This window comes from Halichondria panicea, chromosome 8 (genome assembly GCF_963675165.1).
Source record: "Halichondria panicea chromosome 8, odHalPani1.1, whole genome shotgun sequence".
NCBI lineage: Eukaryota > Metazoa > Porifera > Demospongiae > Suberitida > Halichondriidae > Halichondria > Halichondria panicea.
The window spans coordinates 2,413,467-2,436,066 of NC_087384.1; the positions used below are offsets into that span (position 1 = coordinate 2,413,467).

General features: G+C 39.6%; 1 protein-coding gene across 11 annotated transcripts in view; it reads right to left on the reverse strand.

Annotated features, from left to right (window-relative positions):
- LOC135339645 (serine/threonine-protein phosphatase 6 regulatory ankyrin repeat subunit B-like) overlaps nucleotides 1–22,600 on the reverse strand; it is a 45,401-nt gene that overhangs the window by 11,069 nt on the left and 11,732 nt on the right. For 3 of the 11 annotated variants that reach the window (XM_064535840.1, XM_064535839.1, XM_064535849.1), the window contains exons 14-25: nucleotides 21,974–22,072; nucleotides 21,056–21,154; nucleotides 17,368–17,466; nucleotides 16,642–16,740; nucleotides 12,075–12,173; nucleotides 11,362–11,460; nucleotides 6,784–6,882; nucleotides 5,863–5,961; nucleotides 4,752–4,850; nucleotides 3,813–3,911; nucleotides 2,479–2,577; nucleotides 2,231–2,329 (exon numbers count right to left, since the gene is read on the reverse strand). In XM_064535840.1, the coding sequence (XP_064391910.1) occupies nucleotides 2,231–2,329; nucleotides 2,479–2,577; nucleotides 3,813–3,911; nucleotides 4,752–4,850; nucleotides 5,863–5,961; nucleotides 6,784–6,882; nucleotides 11,362–11,460; nucleotides 12,075–12,173; nucleotides 16,642–16,740; nucleotides 17,368–17,466; nucleotides 21,056–21,154; nucleotides 21,974–22,072 (1,188 nt within the window). The remainder of the gene's footprint in view (nucleotides 1–2,230; nucleotides 2,330–2,478; nucleotides 2,578–3,812; nucleotides 3,912–4,751; nucleotides 4,851–5,862; nucleotides 5,962–6,783; nucleotides 6,883–11,361; nucleotides 11,461–12,074; nucleotides 12,174–16,641; nucleotides 16,741–17,367; nucleotides 17,467–21,055; nucleotides 21,155–21,973; nucleotides 22,073–22,600) is intronic. The other 8 variants (XM_064535844.1, XM_064535841.1, XM_064535842.1 and 5 more) reach the window with 8 other exon arrangements.

The window sequence follows — 22,600 nt, forward strand, 5'->3', positions numbered from 1 at the left end:
AAGGTGCGCCTCAAGCATGAGTTGAGCACCCCTAAACAACAAAAATATACCTAAGGGTGTGGTCATCAACATCATCTAGCTTGGATGCTAACCTAGCAACGGCATAAATATGGAAACAGTAACGTCAATGGCTTGAAAGACTTTTAGATGCTAGAATTGAAAAGTATCTACTTAATATAGTTTTCTCAAGCTTTCTTCCTGGATAGCATAGAAGTCCTCGTCTCATGTGCATGACATGTGTACTCGATAATACATACACTACTCGCCATGCTACAGTTTCTAAAACAATCGTCCAGTCATAGAGTTTCCTCCTTACTATGTCCCGGTGATCGGTAAAATGTTACAAACTAGCGTAAAACGAATTCGCCAGATTCTGGGGAACTCAGTTGCGCATTTTCACTATCACCTTGGCAATAGATACCAGGCCCAGTTGCCGACCTAGCGTTATTTTAGAAAGAACTCGACCAGGGACCGAGCTTGGACAATGAAAGCACCGTGAGTGTTGATGCCTCGGTGGAGGTGTCAAAGCTACATAACATATAATGCTACTAATAGCTTAAAAATGCTATCATTATAATGATCATGATGAACATTTTTAATTTTGATGCAGCAAAGGCAAAATCTAGAAACACAAGGAAACTCAAAGAGTGGGTAATGATCGACCATGATTCTTATTAAAAACGATCAATGCCAAAAGTCCAAGTCTAAAATAAATGGCTGCATCAGCAGAGCCTTGCAGCTCTCTTCTCACCCTTGCAGCTACCAATAGCTACAGCGTTCTAGTGCAGCTAGAGCTACTACTAAGTAGAGTAGCAACACTCCGTGGACAAGTTATTCTGCGCACTCTTCTGAAAAGGCTGCAATGGCATTCCAAGTAAGCAAAACTAAGCATAACTCGAGAATCAAGCAGATATTAAAATACAGTTACTAGAAGCCTATAGAACCTCATACCTGCACTTCATTGATCTTTCAGCAGCTGTAGCAGTCCACACACACACACACACACACACACACACACACACACACACACACACACACACACACACACACACACACACACACACACACACACACACACACACACACACACACACACACACACACACACACACACACACACACACACACACACACACACACACACACACACACACACACACAAAGGCCATAACAGATCTTTACCACACCGTACTATTGCAGGGTTCTGCCCAGGAATTTTGAGAGGTGGTTAAAAATGATGGGGGAAAATTCGCCCATGCAGGGGGTGTGTACGGGGAGGGGGACACAAATTTGAACATGCAGCATTTGTTGTAAGCCATGTAAGTATACAGCTGAAATAATTATATATGTACATTGTTGTACTTGCATCAGTACAGTATGGTGCTATACTAAGATTTCTTCATCACAGGGTCATAATCAGTACTTGGAAGTATTAACTGCACCCAGTTGCTCACTCTCTAGCTTGTCTTTCCCTTAGCAGGTGGTCCAACTCCCTGTTTTAAGGCAGAGTTACAGTATAGCTAGCTAGCTAGCTGTAGTATAGTACTCCTCGAACTCAACAAAGCCATGCAGCTTCAATTAATTGTTCTGGTCATGCGCAGTAGAGTTCAATTAATAGTTAGCTCTATAATTATATATATAAGGCACATCAAGACAATAAAACTGGTAAGCGAAGGGTTACCAAGCAAAGACTGTACTAGCAGCTAAACTGGACTAGCCAGTACTTGTAGAATGTAAAGCAGTGGTCGGAAAGGCTAAGTGGTGGTTGGAAAATATCTAGTGGTGGTCGCAGCTTACCTAAACGATCACTGTAGGCAGAACCCTGCTATTGTCTTTTTCATAAACCATGCACATACAGATATGCAATCACATAGAAGCGCACTGTGAATGATAGGTAAGGATTATGAGTCTTAAAAGCAGAGCTAAAAGCTTATTAGGTATTATAATTGTATGATGTGCTATTAGCGACTGGAGAGTGTACAGCAATTAATCTCCCGTATCACATCCGGTCAAGTAATTGCACGTCGTCATTGACAGCGTGAAATTACCTGTCAAGTAATTGCACACTGTATTTGACAACGGGTTGTTTTCGAATACGCTGGCAAGGTTAATAGGACTTGGCTACGCCTCATGCAATTAGTATCCTTGCCATTGCTTGTTACTCGTGCTATTAATCCCACATAATTATTGCACTTAGCCATACTATTAATTATGAGCAATTAAACCTCACCTTCTGTTGCATGTCCACCTGAGCCATAGCTGCAATCAACACTTCAACTGCCCTCAAGTGACCATTCTGAGAAGCTATGAACAGCGCAGTGGATCCATCCTGTACAGAGTCAAGTGAGGAGTGATGAGAAGGTGAACACACACACACACATCAGCTCACAGACCACGTTTTAGGTTGATACACCTCACGACACACAACCAGGACATGACAGAGGAAACTTTATGACTAGCTAATCTAGATACACTCACCTCTGCTTGCATATCAACATTGGCTCCAGCATCGATTAGAAGTTTCACACACTTCAGGTGACCATTGCAACTGGCTGTCCAGAGAGGGGACTGACCAGACTGTACATGAGCAGTATGTTATAAAACAAGTGTTTGCCAGTGTAAACAAAAGATATGATTGTGATAATTATCACTAATGTTATTCATTTACAACTGCCAGTTAGGAAAAGCCAATGAATATAGTTACTGATTTTATTCATGCCTTTCCTGCTAGTTGCGGTTTATACAACAGCTAGTATCTGTGACGTAAGTCTGGAGGAATGCTTTTTGTGTACAGTCTATTAGAGTTGCGTACTCTTCCTAATGAACTCCTTGTCAATGCAATTGCCTTACAGTTATTGGCCTACTAACCCTAACCTACGTACGCGCATGCATTTGATGAGCATGCTTTATTAATTACTCCATAGATGGAGCTGTAAAATACAGATACAACGTATATCGACCTGCTTACCGTATTACTAGAATATTTTGCGGGCCTTTGCAAATGAGCAGAAATGTTGATCCTTTGCGATCTAACTATTGCGTTCTGGCAAGGATCATGTGTATTTATTTAGGTATTGCAGATTTTATTGTTCCGAATCATCACAGAGGCCCGGGGACTTTTTGCTCATTCAACCCAACCCTACTATTATCCCATGCACTGTGCTAATGATCTATCATTATGTGGCCAAAACGAAAGTGTATACCGTAGATCTATAAACTACACTAATTGTTGTGAGGATTGAGCTAGCTATACATTATACTATTCGCCATGCTAGAGTTTCTAAAACAATCGTCTAGTCATACAGTTTCCTCTTCGCCATGTCCTGGTGATCTGTATAATGTGCACAAACTAGTTTACTTACAAACTAATGCATAGAACAAATTCCTCAGATTCTGGGGAACTTGTGCATTTGTACTATCACTTTGACAATAGATACCAAGCCCAGTTGTCGACATAGTGTTAATTTAGAGAGACTGAGGCTAATTTATTCATTACCCAAGATTGTGTAGATTATGTAGTATTGTTAATGAGGTTCATCATTGCATGTGACGTCATGCGTCAATGTGTTTGGCTAGCTAGCTGCTGAAACTATATCTTTAGCAACAAAAGCGGCTGGCTTAAAAAAAAAAGGTTTTTTGCTGTTTAGGCCCTCAATAGATAGAGTACAGAGGCCAAAAACCAAACCGTAGACCTACATATCTATACAAAAAACAAACAACGCAAGTGTGGATTGGTCTGAATGTTTTGGTTCTAAAAGGTGCGCCACTATATCATATAATTTTTGGCTCTGAAATCAATTACTGTAACTGACCTTGTGTTGAGTGTTGACTGTAGCCTTGGCTGCTAAGAGGACCCTCACCACCTCATCATGTCCATTCTGACAGGCTACGTGGAGAGCTGTCACGTTGTCCTGTATTAGAGTGAATATATACATTATTATATACAAGGAGCTGCACGGTTTGAGCAAATACACTTCACGTACTATAGTTAATGCACCGTTGCAAGTATACCGGAAGTAATAATTAGTGGGCGCTCGGAAATTCCAGGCTCTTAAATGAATAGGACTATTCTTAGTGTAGTAGGTAGTTTATGCAAACGTTTCCTCCCGGAGGGACATTAGGCTAATAACATAGAACACAACTAATATTCTTGCTAATCCATAAGATATAATATCAGCACAGATTTTATCTAGCACGTAAGTAATTGTCTTTCAAAAACCATATACAGTTGCCCAATTATAATAATTCATCTACATGTACATAGAAAAGTGAATGAATCCTAGCAAGGGAGGCTACTATTTGAGTGCGGCCTTTATACAAGAGCGGCCTCTGATCAAGCATATACGGTACATGTAATATTCTTACTGATCCATTTAAGAGACAATACCAACACAGATTTTATCTAGCACGTACGTAATTGCCTTTCAAAAACCATATACAGTTGCGCAATTAACCTACATGTACATAGAAAAGTGAATGATGGGTAAAGATCACGATTCTTAAAAGCAAATAACATGCGCAGGTCCAGGACACAGAAACAAAATGGTACAGAATTAATGCTTATGATGAGAATACAATACAACAGGGGTATGAGCAATTAAACACACCCTACTATTGTCTTTTTCAAAAACCACATACAGATGCGCAATAAATGTCTCACATAGATCGCACTTTGAATGACAACCAGGACATGACAGAGGAAACTCTATGACTAGCTAATCTCTGAGATGTGTACAGTTAGATACACTCACCTCTTCTTGCATATCAACATTGGCTCCAGCATCGATTAGAAGTTCCACACACTTCAGGTGACCATTGTAACTGGCTGACCAGAGAGGGGACTCACCCGACTGTACATGTAGTACATGAGCAGTAGTATGTTATACCATAGATATATGTGTAGAACAATAAGAGGGATTAGAAACGAAAATGTTTACGTGAAATACTCCGCGTTATAGGGTGTGGCTAAAACTACAAAGGATTATATTTATAGTCAGCATGCTCATTACCCGTCTTGACTGCCATACAATGTGCTGTATACATAGAAATTTATGTTAATTATCTAACTATTGCGTTCTGGCAAGGATCATGTGTATTTATTTAGGTATTGCAGATTTTATTGTTCCGAATCATCACAGAGGCCCGGGGACTTTTTGCTCATTCAACCCAACCCTACTATATATTAGCCCATGCACTGTGCTAATGATCTATCATTATGTGGCCAAAACGAAAGTGTATACCGTAGATCTATAAACTACACTAATTGTTGTGAGGATTGAGCTAGCTATACATTATACTATTCGCCATGCTAGAGTTTCTAAAACAATCGTCCAGTCATACAGTTTCCTCTTTGCCATGTCCTGGTGATCTGTAATGTGCACAAACTAGTTTACTTACAAACTAATGTATAGAACAAATTCCTCAGATTCTGGGGAACTTGTGCATTTGCACTATCACTTTGACAATAGATACCAAGCCCAGTTGTCGACATAGCGTTAATTTAGAGAGACTGAGGCTAATTTATTCATTACCCAAGATTGTGTAGATTATGTAGTGTTGTTAATGAGGTTCATCATTGCATGTGACGTCATGCGTCAATGTGTTTGGCTAGCTAGCTGCTGAAACTATTATACAATATCTTTAGCAACAAAAGCGGCTGGCTTAAAAACAAGGTTTTTTGCTGTTTAGGCCCTCAATAGATAGAGTATGTAAAACACAGAGGCCAAAAACCAAACCGTAGACCTACATATCTATACAAAAAACAAACAACGCAAGTGTGGATTGGTCTGAATGTTTTGGTTCTAAAAGGTGCGCCACTATATCATATAATTTTTGGCTCTGAAATCAATTACTGTAACTGACCTTGTTCTGAGTGTTGACTGTAGCCTTGGCTGCTAGGAGGACTCTCACCACCTCATCATGTCCATTCTGACAGGCTACGTGGAGAGCAGTCCAGTTGTCCTGTATTAGAGTGAATATATACATTATTATATACAAGGAGCTTGCACGGTTTGAGCAAATACACTTCACGTACTAGTTAATGCACCATTGCAAGTATACCGGAAGTAATAATTAGTGGGTGTTCGGAAATTCCAGGCTCTTAAATGAATAGGACTATTCTTAGTGTAGTAGGTAGTTTATGCAGACGTTTCCTCCCGGAGGGACATTTAGGCTAATAACATAGAACACAACGAATATTCTTGTTGATCCATAAGATATAATATCAGCACAGATTTTATCTAGCACGTAAGTAATTGTCTTTCAAAAACCATATACAGTTGCCCAATTATAATAATTCATCTACATGTACATAGAAAAGTGAATGAATCCTAGCAAGGGAGGCTACTATTTGAGTGCGGCCTTTATCGAGCATATACGGTACATGTAATATTCTTACTGATCCATTTAAGAGACAATACCAGCACAGATTTTATCTAGCACGTACGTAATTGCCTTTCAAAAACCATATACAGTTGCTCAATTAACCTACATGTACATAGAAAAGTGAATGATGGGTAAAGATCACGATTCTTAAAAGCAAATAACATGCGCAGGTCCAGGACACAGAAACAAAATGGTACAGAATTAATGCTTATGATGAGAATACAATACTAACAGCGGTATGAGCAATTAAACAAACCCTACTATTGTCTTTTTCAAAAACCACATACAGATGGGCAATAAATGTCTCACATAGAGCGCACTTTGAATGACAACCAGGACATGACGAGGAAACTCTACGACTAGCTAATCTCTGAGATGTGTACAGTTAGATACACTCACCTCATCTTGCATATCAACATTGGCTCCAGCATTGATTAGAAGTTCCACACACTTCAGGTGACCATCGCCACTGGCTACCCACAGAGGGGACTGGCCCGACTGTACATGTAGTACAGAGCAGTAGTATGTTATACCATAGATATAGATACATATAGAACAATAAGAGGGATTAGAAACAAAAATGTTTACGTGAAACACTCCGCGTTATAGGGTGTGGCTAAAACTACAAAGGATTATACAGCATGCTCATTACCTGTCCTGACTGCCATACAATCTGCTGATGTTAAAAAGTAATAGAATTTAGCTCTAAAAGGTCGACAATAAAATACTCTACAAGAAGGAATAGCCCTTACTATGAAGTCATGGGAGGTCAAGGACCGTGGTGTGTCTAAAAGTATACTAAGCCAGTTTGAAGGACAAACGTTTCTGAACAGTACAGCTTATCCATAGCATATAAAGCATTTAGATACAGTAGAACCTCGCTAATCCGGACCCCTTTAATCCAAAACCTCGCAAATCCGGACAAAATGGCAAACTGAAAAAGAGGAGGGGCTGTCAGTAGAATAGAGTACTGCGCATGCGCAATGTAAATTGCTTAGCTGAATCAGCAATACATTTATCGATAAACTGCTCAAGACAATGGCCACTGCAAAAAAAACGAAGAGAGAGCTCACAAGACTCAACTGTATTGGAGAGAAAGTTGAGATAAAGACTATTCTAGCTAGCAGCTTCCCTTCTGGCCACAGTAATATCATAATACATGTACAAAAGTGTCTTCGTTAATGATTTCATAATCAATTAATGACATCTGGTAATCCGGAAATTTCATGTATTCGGATAGGGTCTGGTCCCGCTCTATTCGGATTGGCGAGGTTCTACTGTACATAATAACCAATGTCCTTCACTGTTTTGGCTTCACAGCAGGGAGAGAGAAAAGTTGACATGGAGTAATTCAAGAGTAAAAACAACGGACTTAGAGCTTGTCAGTGATGTAAATTAATTAATTCCCATACAGAAATAACTACCTTGTGGCAAGGTTCAAACAAGCAAGTCTTACAAGGTTGTGGCAAGGTTGCAGCAACCTTGCCAGAACCATGGATTTGAAATTGTTTCAAGCTTGTTTCAAGGTTGTAGCCAGGTGGTTTTAACCTGGTTATTAACCCTTTCCCGGCTTTGGACGACATATGTCGTCCAGCAGACCGAGATTATTCAAAAATTTGCTGTGCGGGCTATGTTGGAGCTATGCACACGCTGTAGGTACCAGCATATGCGCATTGAGCTGCTCTTTCACGTGGTATTTTCAACATCTTGCTTCGAGGTACGCTTTGTGCAGTACCGTCGAAAGAAAAGTGACCGTTTGATGATGACTTCAAGATCTTTGTAGTACAACCTCAGTGGGGCTCTAGAGCTGCTAGACAGTGAGAATATCGATGCTTATGGCCTTGTAGAGTGAGAGGACAGTGACTGGGATCGTAGCTAGGTAGGAAGCTACCTCAAGCTAAAAAATAAAGAGCCTGAGGAGCCTGAAGGAGCTGGACCAAGTTTCTGGATCTGGTAAGTCTAGAGTAGCATTTGTACAACATACTGTATTCTGATAGCTTCAGGATAGCTTCAGTATAGTTTGCTTAGGCTAGTTAGTACAGCAGTGGATATCACGAGCCACCATTGAACTTGTCAACGTGTGTGTAGGTGAAGAACGTTTCCCGGGAAAAGGGCGTCTGCTGATATGACCTCGCAGAGAAGTTTCGGCAGATCCTGATCGAACTATGTCACCGTGAGAACATTGAGAACACTTACTTAGTGTCTATAGTCACTTTGTGCCTTCGTATAATATTGTTTGTGTACATAATTGTGAATGTTTGTAAAAATCGCTAATTAGTTGGGGGTGGTCAGTTGCTAGGTAACGATGATGATGTCATGGTACCCCCGGGGTCTGGGCTACCTGTAGGAAATAGTTACGAGTGATTTCAATGTATGGTTCATAAGATATGGATTTTTAAAGAAAAACATGTATTTATTCTGTATTATTTTGTTTTAATTAAAGCCGGGAAAGGGTTAAGGTTGCAACAAGGTGGTTTCAATCTGGTTACTAACAGGGTTGCAACAAGGTAGTTTCAACCTAGTTAAACAGTGAAATCTATTAAGAGTGAGATAAAAAATAAATAACAGAACAAAGTATATATATAGTATTACAAAGTATAATACTAAGCAAACTATATTATAGTCTCTTCGAGTATCGATTAATGATGAGAGATTGATTGAGTTTCAAACCACTACGCTGCCTTCTCATGGCACGGCGACATGATGCACATTTGTCGTTTACTGCATCGATTAACCAGTGCATGGTTTACTACACAGCTTTCTCTGCGTGCTGGCATAATTATAAGTGTCATAATTATAGGACCATATCTATCACTAATTATATATGCTTTGTGATGAGCAAGAGGGATGGACTATAGAGGTATAGGGGATGATGCTTTGTACAAAATCTTTGAGACGTACATTCAACATTGTTATGCCTCAGGTGTACGTGTAGCCGCAAGAGGGACACGGTAAAGCTGACAGTGACTGTGGCTGTAAATGCTGCAATGCGACGAAAACTAACAGTTTCTATATATAGGCTTCTATAGCCACATTCTCTTGGATTTTGATTCGTAGATTACAAACTAAAGCTTCTTTCTTGAGTTATGGCTAGTTTGACTCACATTGAAAGCTGTTGCAGCTTTCGTAGCATCACTTGTTTGCATAAAAGTTTCTATTCGAGTTATAGTCCTGCACTAAAGCGCTAGCTTTTTACTAGCTACCTAGCTATTTAGTAGCCATTAATTGTGTGAGCTCTTGCAGACATACCCCTATATATATATATAGAGATTATTCACTTTCAAATTCAAATTGAAAAAAGCTTAATTCCCCTTATACTAAGTCTCTAGTACTATAACACCTCTAATAAGAAAGCATGACATAGCAAGGCTAGGCATTAACACAGCGCGCGCAGCTTGCAGCACTCGTTTGTCTGGCTTTTAATATCACATCTTTAAAATGTTGGCATCATAGTACTTCTTGGCCAACCATTGCAGTCTCACGACAGCTACAGCAACTTGGTGCACATTGGAGGAGGGCATGATTCCTACTGACTCCTCTTCGATCCACCTCACCAAGAGATACCAATAGATGTGTCATTCATTTTGGCTTGTAAACCTAAACATCTAGTTGTTCTATTATAGAGTAGTCTGAGTTAGCTAAACTAGTATGCAGTAGGTCTGTCCTGCTCTTTAAAAGCTAGACAGCTGACATTTAAGATATGAAAATAATTCCAATTGGGGTGCACTTGCCATGTCTTTTACAAGGTTGTAAACAGCAAAATGAGCAACCAGAACGCAATGTTGCTGCAACTATTTTACAAGGTTGTAAATCAATTGTACAGAATGACAACCACAATGCAAGGTTGTTACAACCTATTTTCCAGGTTGTAACAACTTTTCTGCAACCAAACCACCTTGTAGCAAGCTTGTTACAACCTTGACATTTCCTATGGGAATTACTTCTCTAGAGTACTTGAGTGATTGCTAGTAGATAGTGGCTAAATACAGCCTCATGCACGGTAAACCACGAAACAGTGCATGCCAATAGCTAGCGTTCTACTGCAGAGCTAACTGCGCGATCGCTAAATTATAACCGCGGAGTGTTTCAACCGCTTATAAGGCAATTGCCTTACAGTTATTGGCCTACTAACCCTAACCTACGTACGCGCATGCATTTGATGAATACCTGCATGCTTTATTAATTACTCCATAGATGGAGCTGTAAAAAACAGATACAACGTATATCGACCTGCTTACCGTACTACTAGAATATGTAGTACATGAGCAGTAGTATGTTACACCATAGATATAGATACATGTAGAACAATAAGAGGGATTAGAAACGAAAACGTTTATGTGAAGCACTTCGCGTTACAGGGTGTGGCTAAAACTACATTTATAGTCAGCATTTATAGTCAGCATGCTCGTTACCTGTCTTGACTGCCATACAATATGCGAATTGATCACTTTTAATGTTGATTATAAAGAGAATCAAGCTCTAAAAGGTCGACTAAGCAACTCAGCCACTATCACTATAAACAAATGAAAGCACCCGCGGGTGCTGATGCCTCGGTGAAGGTGTCAAAGCTACATAACATACTGCTAGCTTTATCAAGATGAACATTTTTGTTTTGCTGCATGCAGGCAGAATCACAGAGAAAGAGTGGGTAATGATAGATATTTTTAATTTTGCTGAAGAGTGGGTAATGCTCGACGATGATTGTTGTTAAAAAGGATCAATGCCAACAGTCCAAGTCTAATCAACAGAATCTTGCAGCTCTAACTATTACGTGCATCCTCTATTATAGATGCAGCTGTAAAACACAGAGGCCAAACACCAAACCGTAGACCTACATATCTATACGAAAAACAAACCACATAAGCACCGCCATGACTATTTTAAACGCAAGTTTGGATTGGTCTGAATGTTTGGTTCTAAAAGGTGCGCCACTATATCATATAATTTTTGGCTCTGAAATCAATTACTGTAACTGACCTTGTCTTGAGTGTTGACTGTAGCCTTGGCTGCTAAGAGGACCCTCACCACCTCATCATGTCCATTCTGACAGGCTACGTGGAGAGCTGTCACGTTGTTCTGTATTAGAGTGAATATATACATTATTATATGCAAGGAGCTTGCACGGTTTGAGCAAATACACTTCACGTACTAGTTAATGCACCGTTGCAAGTATACCGGAAGTAATAATTAGTGGGCGTTCGGAAATTCCAGGCTCTTAAATGATTAAGACTATTCTTAGTGTAGTAGGTAGTTTATGCAGACGTTTCCTCCCGGAGGGACATTTAGGCTAATAACATAGAACACAACGAATATTCTTGCTGATCCATAAGAGATAATATCAGCACAGATTTTATCTAGCACGTACGTAATTGTCTTTTAAAAATAAATTTTTTGGCTGCCACGTGCAGAAATGCTAGAGTCAAAGTTCACTGAGGCTACTATTTGAGAGCGGCTACTAAATGTTTCATTTTGCTAGCAAGGGAGGCTACTATTTGAGTGCAGAATTAATGCTTATAATGAACAGGGGTATGAGCAATTAAACACACCCTACTATTGTCTTTTTCAAAAACCACATACAGATGGGCAATAAATGTCTCACATAGAGCGCACTTTGAATGACAACCAGGACATGACAGAGGAAACTCTATGACTAGCTAATATCTGAGATGTGTACAGTTAGATACACTCACCTCTTCTTGCATATCAACATTGGCTCCAGCATTGATTAGAAGTTCCACACACTTCAGGTGACCATTCACACTGGCTGCCCAGAGAGGGGACTGGCCCGACTGTACATGTAGTACAGAGCAGTAGTATGTTATACCATAGATATAGATACATATAGAACAATATGAGGGATTAGAAACGAAAATGTTTACGTGAAACACTCCACGTTATAGGGTGTGGCTAAAACCACAAAGGATTATACAGCATGCTCATTACCTGTCCTGACTGCCATACAATCTGCTGATGTTAAAAAGTAATAGAATTTAGCTCTAAAAGGTCGACAATAAAATACTCTACAAGAAGGAATAGCCCTTACTATGAAGTCATGTGAGGTCAAGGCCCGTGGTGTGTCTAAAAGTATACTAAGCCAGTTTGAAGGACAAACATTTCTGAACAGTACAGCTTATCCATAGCATTTAGATACAGTAGAACCTCGCTAATCCGGACCCCTTTAATCCGAAACCTCGCAAATCCGGACAAAATGGCAAACTGAAAAAGAGGAGGGGCTGTCAGTAGAATAGAGTACTGCGCATGCGCAATGTAAATTGCTTAGCTGAATCAGCAATACATTTATCGATAAACTGCTCAAGACAATGGCCACTGCAAAGAAAACGAAGAGAGAGCTCACAACACTCAACTGTATTGGAGAGAAAGTTGAGATAAAGACTATTCTAGCTAGCAGCTTCCCTTCTGGCCACAGTAATATCATAATACATGTACAAAAGTGTCTTCGTTAATGATTTCATAATCAATTAATGACATCTGGTAATCCGGAAATTTCATGTATTCGGATAGGGTCTGGTCCCGCTCTATTCGGATTGGCGAGGTTCTACTGTACATAATAACCAATGTCCTTCACTGTTTTGGCTTCACAGCAGGGAGAGAGAAAAGTTGACATGGAGTAATTCAAGAGTAAAAACAACGGACTTAGAGCTGTCAGTGATGTAAATTAATTAATTCCCATACAGAAATAACTACCTTGTGGTAAGGTTCAAACAAGCAAGTCTTACAAGGTTGTGGCAAGGTTGCAGCAACCTTGCCAGAACCATGGATTTGAAATTGTTTCAAGCTTGTTTCAAGGTTGTAGCCAGGTGGTTTTAACCTGGTTATTAACCCTTTCCCGGCTTTGGACGACATATGTCGTCCAGCAGACCGAGATTATTCAAAAATTTGCTGTGCGGGCTATGTTGGAGCTATGCACACGCTGTAGGTACCAGCATATGCGCATTGAGCTGCTCTTTCACGTGGTATTTTCAACATCTTGCTTCGAGGTACGCTTTGTGCAGTACCGTCGAAAGAAAAGTGACCGTTTGATGATGACTTCAAGATCTTTGTAGTACAACCTCAGTGGGGCTCTAGAGCTGCTAGACAGTGAGAATATCGATGCTTATGGCCTTGTAGAGTGAGAGGACAGTGACTGGGATCGTAGCTAGGTAGGAAGCTACCTCAAGCTAAAAAATAAAGAGCCTGAGGAGCCTGAAGGAGCTGGACCAAGTTTCTGGATCTGGTAAGTCTAGAGTAGCATTTGTACAACATACTGTATTCTGATAGCTTCAGGATAGCTTCAGTATAGTTTGCTTAGGCTAGTTAGTACAGCAGTGGATATCACGAGCCACCATTGAACTTGTCAACGTGTGTGTAGGTGAAGAACGTTTCCCGGGAAAAGGGCGTCTGCTGATATGACCTCGCAGAGAAGTTTCGGCAGATCCTGATCGAACTATGTCACCGTGAGAACATTGAGAACACTTACTTAGTGTCTATAGTCACTTTGTGCCTTCGTATAATATTGTTTGTGTACATAATTGTGAATGTTTGTAAAAATCGCTAATTAGTTGGGGGTGGTCAGTTGCTAGGTAACGATGATGATGTCATGGTACCCCCGGGGTCTGGGCTACCTGTAGGAAATAGTTACGAGTGATTTCAATGTATGGTTCATAAGATATGGATTTTTAAAGAAAAACATGTATTTATTCTGTATTATTTTGTTTTAATTAAAGCCGGGAAAGGGTTAAGGTTGCAACAAGGTGGTTTCAATCTGGTTACTAACAGGGTTGCAACAAGGTAGTTTCAACCTAGTTAAACAGTGAAATCTATTAAGAGTGAGATAAAAAATAAATAACAGAACAAAGTATATATAGTATTACAAAGTATAATACTAAGCAAACTATATTATAGTCTCTTCGAGTATCGATTAATGATGAGAGATTGATTGAGTTTCAAACCACTACGCTGCCTTCTCATGGCACGGCGACATGATGCACATTTGTCGTTTACTGCATCGATTAACCAGTGCATGGTTTACTACACAGCTTTCTCTGCGTGCTGGCATAATTATAAGTGTCATAATTATAGGACCATATCTATCACTAATTATATATGCTTTGTGATGAGCAAGAGGGATGGACTATAGAGGTATAGGGGATGATGATTTGTACAAAATCTTTGAGACGTACATTCAACATTGTTATGCCTCAGGTGTACGTGTAGCCGCAAGAGGGACACGGTAAAGCTGACAGTGACTGTGGCTGTAAATGCTGCAATGCGACGAAAACTAACAGTTTCTATATATAGGCTTCTATAGCCACATTCTCTTGGATTTTGATTCGTAGATTACAAACTAAAGCTTCTTTCTTGAGTTATGGCTAGTTTGACTCACATTGAAAGCTGTTGCAGCTTTCGTAGCATCACTTGTTTGCATAAAAGTTTCTATTCGAGTTATAGTCCTGCACTAAAGCGCTAGCTTTTTACTAGCTACCTAGCTATTTAGTAGCCATTAATTGTGTGAGCTCTTGCAGACATACCCCTATATATATATATATAGAGATTATTCACTTTCAAATTCAAATTGAAAAAAGCTTAATTCCCCCTATACTAAGTCTCTAGTACTATAACACCTCTAATAAGAAAGCATGACATAGCAAGGCTAGGCATTAACACAGCGCGCGCAGCTTGCAGCACTCGTTGTCTGGCTTTTAATATCACATCTTTAAAATGTTGGCATCATAGTACTTCTTGGCCAACCATTGCAGTCTCACGACAGCTACAGCAACTTGGTGCACATTGGAGGAGGGCATGATTCCTACTGACTCCTCTTCGATCCACCTCACCAAGAGATACCAATAGATGTGTCATTCATTTTGGCTTGTAAACCTAAACATCTAGTTGTTCTATTATAGAGTAGTCTGAGTTAGCTAAACTAGTATGCAGTAGGTCTGTCCTGCTCTTTAAAAGCTAGACAGCTGACATTTAAGATATGAAAATAATTCCAATTGGGGTGCACTTGCCATGTCTTTTACAAGGTTGTAAACAGCAAAATGAGCAACCAGAACGCAATGTTGCTGCAACTATTTTACAAGGTTGTAAATCAATTGTACAGAATGACAACCACAATGCAAGGTTGTTACAACCTATTTTCCAGGTTGTAACAACTTTTCTGCAACCAAACCACCTTGTAGCAAGCTTGTTACAACCTTGACATTTCCTATGGGAATTACTTCTCTAGAGTACTTGAGTGATTGCTAGTAGATAGTGGCTAAATACAGCCTCATGCACGGTAAACCACGAAACAGTGCATGCCAATAGCTAGCGTTCTACTGCAGAGCTAACTGCGCGATCGCTAAATTATAACCGCGGAGTGTTTCAACCGCTTATAAGGCAATTGCCTTACAGTTATTGGCCTACTAACCCTAACCTACGTACGCGCATGCATTTGATGAATACCTGCATGCTTTATTAATTACTCCATAGATGGAGCTGTAAAATACAGATACAACGTATATCGACCTGCTTACCGTACTACTAGAATATGTAGTACATGAGCAGTAGTATGTTACACCATAGATATAGATACATGTAGAACAATAAGAGGGATTAGAAACGAAAACGTTTATGTGAAGCACTTCGCGTTACAGGGTGTGGCTAAAACTACATTTATAGTCAGCATTTATAGTCAGCATGCTCGTTACCTGTCTTGACTGCCATACAATATGCGAATTGATCACTTTTAATGTTGATTATAAAGAGAATCAAGCTCTAAAAGGTCGACTAAGCAACTCAGCCACTATCACTATAAACAAATGAAAGCACCCGCGGGTGCTGATGCCTCGGTGAAGGTGTCAAAGCTACATAACATACTGCTAGCTTTATCAAGATGAACATTTTTGTTTTGCTGCATGCAGGCAGAATCACAGAGAAAGAGTGGGTAATGATCGATATTTTTAATTTTGCTGAAGAGTGGGTAATGCTCGACGATGATTGTTGTTAAAAAGGATCAATGCCAACAGTCCAAGTCTAATCAACAGAATCTTGCAGCTCTAACTATTACGTGCATCCTCTATTATAGATGCAGCTGTAAAACACAGAGGCCAAAAACCAAACCGTAGACCTACATATCTATACGAAAAACAAACCACATAAGCACCGCCATGACTATTTTAAACGCAAGTTTGGATTGGTCTGAATGTTTGGTTCTAAAAGGTGCGCCACTATATCATATAATTTTTGGCTCTGAAATCAATTACTGTAACTGACCTTGTCTTGAGTGTTGACTGTAGCCTTGGCTGCTAAGAGGACCCTCACCACCTCATCATGTCCATTCTGACAGGCTACGTGGAGAGCTGTCACGTTGTTCTGTATTAGAGTGAATATATACATTATTATATGCAAGGAGCTTGCACGGTTTGAGCAAATACACTTCACGTACTAGTTAATGCACCGTTGCAAGTATACCGGAAGTAATAATTAGTGGGCGTTCGGAAATTCCAGGCTCTTAAATGATTAAGACTATTCTTAGTGTAGTAGGTAGTTTATGCAGACGTTTCCTCCCGGAGGGACATTTAGGCTAATAACATAGAACACAACGAATATTCTTGCTGATCCATAAGAGATAATATCAGCACAGATTTTATCTAGCACGTACGTAATTGTCTTTTAAAAATAAATTTTTTGGCTGCCACGTGCAGAAATGCTAGAGTCAAAGTTCACTGAGACTACTATTTGAGAGCGGCTACTAAATGTTTCATTTTGCTAACAAGGGAGGCTACTATTTGAGTGCAGAATTAATGCTTATAATGAGAATACAATACTAACAGGGGTATGAGCAATTAAACACACCCTACTATTGTCTTTTTCAAAAACCACATACAGATGGGCAATAAATGTCTCACATAGAGCGCACTTTGAATGACAACCAGGACATGACAGAGGAAACTCTATGACTAGCTAATATCTGAGATGTGTACAGTTAGATACACTCACCTCTTCTTGCATATCAACATTGGCTCCAGCATTGATTAGAAGTTCCACACACTTCAGGTGACCATTCACACTGGCTGCCCAGAGAGGGGACTGGCCCGACTGTACATGTAGTACAGAGCAGTAGTATGTTATACCATAGATATAGATACATATAGAACAATATGAGGGATTAGAAACGAAAATGTTTACGTGAAACACTCCACGTTATAGGGTGTGGCTAAAACCACAAAGGATTATACAGCATGCTCATTACCTGTCCTGACTGCCATACAATCTGCTGATGTTAAAAAGTAATAGAATTTAGCTCTAAAAGGTCGACAATAAAATACTCTACAAGAAGGAATAGCCCTTACTATGAAGTCATGTGAGGTCAAGGCCCGTGGTGTGTCTAAAAGTATACTAAGCCAGTTTGAAGGACAAACATTTCTGAACAGTACAGCTTATCCATAGCATTTAGATACAGTAGAACCTCGCTAATCCGGACCCCTTTAATCCGAAACCTCGCAAATCCGGACAAAATGGCAAACTGAAAAAGAGGAGGGGCTGTCAGTAGAATAGAGTACTGCGCATGCGCAATGTAAATTGCTTAGCTGAATCAGCAATACATTTATCGATAAACTGCTCAAGACAATGGCCACTGCAAAGAAAACGAAGAGAGAGCTCACAACACTCAACTGTATTGGAGAGAAAGTTGAGATAAAGACTATTCTAGCTAGCAGCTTCCCTTCTGGCCACAGTAATATCATAATACATGTACAAAAGTGTCTTCGTTAATGATTTCATAATCAATTAATGACATCTGGTAATCCGGAAATTTCATGTATTCGGATAGGGTCTGGTCCCGCTCTATTCGGATTGGCGAGGTTCTACTGTACATAATAACCAATGTCCTTCACTGTTTTGGCTTCACAGCAGGGAGAGAAAAGTTGACATGGAGTAATTCAAGAGTAAAAACAACGGACTTAGAGCTGTCAGTGATGTAAATTAATTAATTCCCATACAGAAATAACTACCTTGTGGTAAGGTTCAAACAAGCAAGTCTTACAAGGTTGTGGCAAGGTTGCAGCAACCTTGCCAGAACCATGGATTTGAAATTGTTTCAAGCTTGTTTCAAGGTTGTAGCCAGGTGGTTTTAACCTGGTTATTAAGGTTGCAACAAGGTGGTTTCAATCTGGTTACTAACAGGGTTGCAACAAGGTAGTTTCAACCTAGTTAAACAGTGAAATCTATTAAGAGTGAGATAAAAAAATAAATAACAGAACAAAGTATATATAGTATTACAAAGTATAATACTAAGCAAACTATATTATAGTCTCTTCGAGTATCGATTAATGATGAGAGATTGATTGAGTTTCAAACCACTACGCTGCCTTCTCATGGCACGGCGACATGATGCACATTTGTCGTTTACTGCATCGATTAACCAGTGCATGGTTTACTACACAGCTTTCTCTGCGTGCTGGCATAATTATAAGTGTCATAATTATAGGACCATATCTATCACTAATTATATATGCTTTGTGATGAGCAAGAGGGATGGACGTATAGAGGTATAGGGGATGATGATTTGTACAAAATCTTTGAGACGTACATTCAACATTGTTATGCCTCAGGTGTACGTGTAGCCGCAAGAGGGACACGGTAAAGCTGACAGTGACTGTGGCTGTAAATGCTGCAATGCGACGAAAACTAACAGTTTCTATATATAGGCTTCTATAGCCACATTCTCTTGGATTTTGATTCGTAGATTACAAACTAAAGCTTCTTTCTTGAGTTATGGCTAGTTTGACTCACATTGAAAGCTGTTGCAGCTTTCGTAGCATCACTTGTTTGCATAAAAGTTTCTATTCGAGTTATAGTCCTGCACTAAAGCGCTAGCTTTTTACTAGCTACCTAGCTATTTAGTAGCCATTAATTGTGTGAGCTCTTGCAGACATACCCCTATATATATAATTATAGAGATTATTCACTTTCAAATTGAAAAAAGCTTAATTCCCCCTATACTAAGTCTCTAGTACTATAACACCTCTAATACTTTTGATAGAAAGCATGACATAGCAAGGCTAGGCATTAACACAGCGCGCGCAGCTTGCAGCACTCGTTTGTCTGGCTTTTAATATCATGAATGCTACTTACTGAACATCTTTAAAATGTTGGCATCATAGTACTTCTTGGCCAACCATTGCAGTCTCACGACAGCTACAGCAACTTGGTGCACATTGGAGGAGGGCATGAATCCTACTGACTCCTCTTCGATCCACCTCACCAAGAGATACCAATAGATGTGTCATTCATTTTGGCTTGTAAACCTAAACATCTAGTTGTTCTATTATAGAGTAGTCTGAGTTAGCTAAACTAGTATGCAGTAGGTCTGTCCTGCACTTTAAAAGCTAGACAGCTGACATTCAAGATATGAAAATAATTCCAATTGGGGTGCACTTGCCATGTCTTTTACAAGGTTGTAAACAGCAAAATGAGCAACCAGAACGCAATGTTGCTGCAACTATTTTACAAGGTTGTAAATCAATTGTACAGAATGACAACCACAATGCAAGGTTGTTACAACCTGTTTTCCAGGTTGTAACAACCTTTCTGCAACCAAACCACCTTGTAGCAAGCTTGTTACAACCTTGACATTTCCTATGGGAATTACTTCTCTAGAGTACTTGAGTGATTGCTAGTAGATAGTGGCTAAATACAGCCTCGTGCACGGTAAACCACGAAACAGTGCAAGGTTACAGCTGCAAATAGCTAGCGTTCTACTGCAGAGCTAACTGCGCGATTGCTAAATTATAACCGCGGAGTGTTTCAACCGCTTATAAGGCAATTGTCTTACAGTTATTGGCCTACTAACCCTAACCTACGTACACGCATGCATTTGATGAATACCTGCATGCTTTATTAATTACTCCATAGATGGAACTGTAAAATACAGATACAACGTATATCGACCTGCTTACCATAATTACTAGAATATGTAGTACATGAGCAGTAGTATGTTACACCATAGGATATATATACATGTAGAACAATAAGAGGGATTAGAAACAAAAACGTTTATGTGAAGCACTTCGCGTTATAGGGTGTGGCTAAAACTACATTTATAGTCAGCATGCTCGTTACCTGTCTTGACTGCCATACAATATGCGAATTGATCACTTTTAATGTTGATTATAAAGAGAATCAAGCTCTAAAAGGTCGACTAAGCAACTCAGCCACTATCACTATAAACAAATGAAAGCACCCGCGGGTGCTGATGCCTCGGTGAAGGTGTCAAAGCTACATAACATAATGCTAGCTTTATCAAGATAAACATTTTTGTTTTGCTGCATGCAGGCAGAATCACAGAGAAAGAGTGGGTAATGATCGATATTTTTACTTTTGCTGAAGAGTGGGTAATGCTCGACGATGATTGTTGTTAAAAAGGATCAATGCCAACAGTCCAAGTCTAATCAGCAGAATCTTGCAGCTCTAACTATTACGTGCATCCTCTATTATAGATGCAGCTGTAAAACACAGAGGCCAAAAACCAAACCGTAGACCTACATATCTATACGAAAAACAAACCACATAAGCACCGCCATGACTATTTTAAACGCAAGTTTGGATTGGTCTGAATGTTTGGTTCTAAAAGGTGCGCCACTATATCATATAATTTTTGGCTCTGAAATCAATTACTGTAACTGACCTTGCTCTGAGTGTTGACTGTAGCCTTGGCTGCTAAGAGGACCCTCACCACCTCATCATGTCCATTGCTACTGGCTGTGTGGAGAGCAGTCCAGTTGTCCTGTATTAGAGTGAATATATACATTATTATATACAAGCTTGCACGGTTTGAGCAAACACACTTCACGTACTAGTTAATGCACCGTTGCAAGTATACCGGAAGTAATAATTAGTGGGTGTTCGGAAATTCCAGGCTCTTAAATAAATAGGACTATTCTTAGTATAGTAGGTAGTTTATGCAGACGTTTCCTCCCGGAGGGACATTTAGGCTAATAACATAGAACACAACGAATATTCTTGCTGATCCATAAGATATAATATCAGCACAGATTTTATCTAGCACGTAAGTAATTGTCTTTCAAAAACCATATACAGTTGCCCAATTATAATAATTCATCTACATGTACATAGAAAAGTGAATGAATCCTAGCAAGGGAGGCTACTATTTGAGTGCGGCCTTTATCGAGCATATACGGTACATGTAATATTCTTACTGATCCATTTAAGAGACAATACCAGCACAGATTTTATCTAGCACGTACGTAATTGCCTTTCAAAAACCATATACAGTTGCGCAATTAACCTACATGTACATAGAAAAGTGAATGATGGGTAAAGATCACGATTCTTAAAAGCAAATAACATGCGCAGGTCCAGGACACAGAAACAAATGGTACAGAATTAATGCTTATGATGAGAATACAATACTAACAGCGGTATGAGCAATTAAACACACCCTACTATTGTCTTTTTCAAAAACCACATACAGATGGGCAATAAATGTCTCACATAGAGCGCACTTTGAATGACAACCAGGACATGACAGAGGAAACTCTATGACTAGCTAATCTCTGAGATGTGTACAGTTAGATACACTCACCTCTGCTTGCATATCAACATTGGCTCCAGCATTGATTAGAAGTTCCACACACTTCAGGTGACCATTGCGACTGGCTACCCAGAGAGGGGACTGTCCCAACTGTACATGTAGTACATGATCAGTAGTATGTTACACCATAGATATATGTGTAGAACAATAAGAGGGATTAGAAACGAAAATGTTTACGTGAAACACTCCGCGTTATAGGGTGTGGCTAAAACTACAAAGGATTATATTTATAGTCAGCATGCTCATTACCCGTCTTGACTGCCATACAATGTGCTGTATACATAGAAATTGTGAAATTTATGTTAATTATCTAACTATTGCGTTCTGGCAAGGATCATGTGTATTTATTTAGGTATTGCAGATTTTATTGTTCCGAATCATCACAGAGGCCCGGGGACTTTTTGCTCATTCAACCCAACCCTACTATTAGCCCACCGTGCTAATGATCTATCATTATGTGGCCAAAACGAAAGTGTATACTGTAGATCTATAAACTACACTAATTGTTGTGAGGATTGAGCTAGCTATACATATACTATTCGCCATGCTAGAGTTTCTAAAACAATCGTCCAGTCACACAGTTTCCTCTTCGCCATGTCCTGGTGATCTGTAATGTGC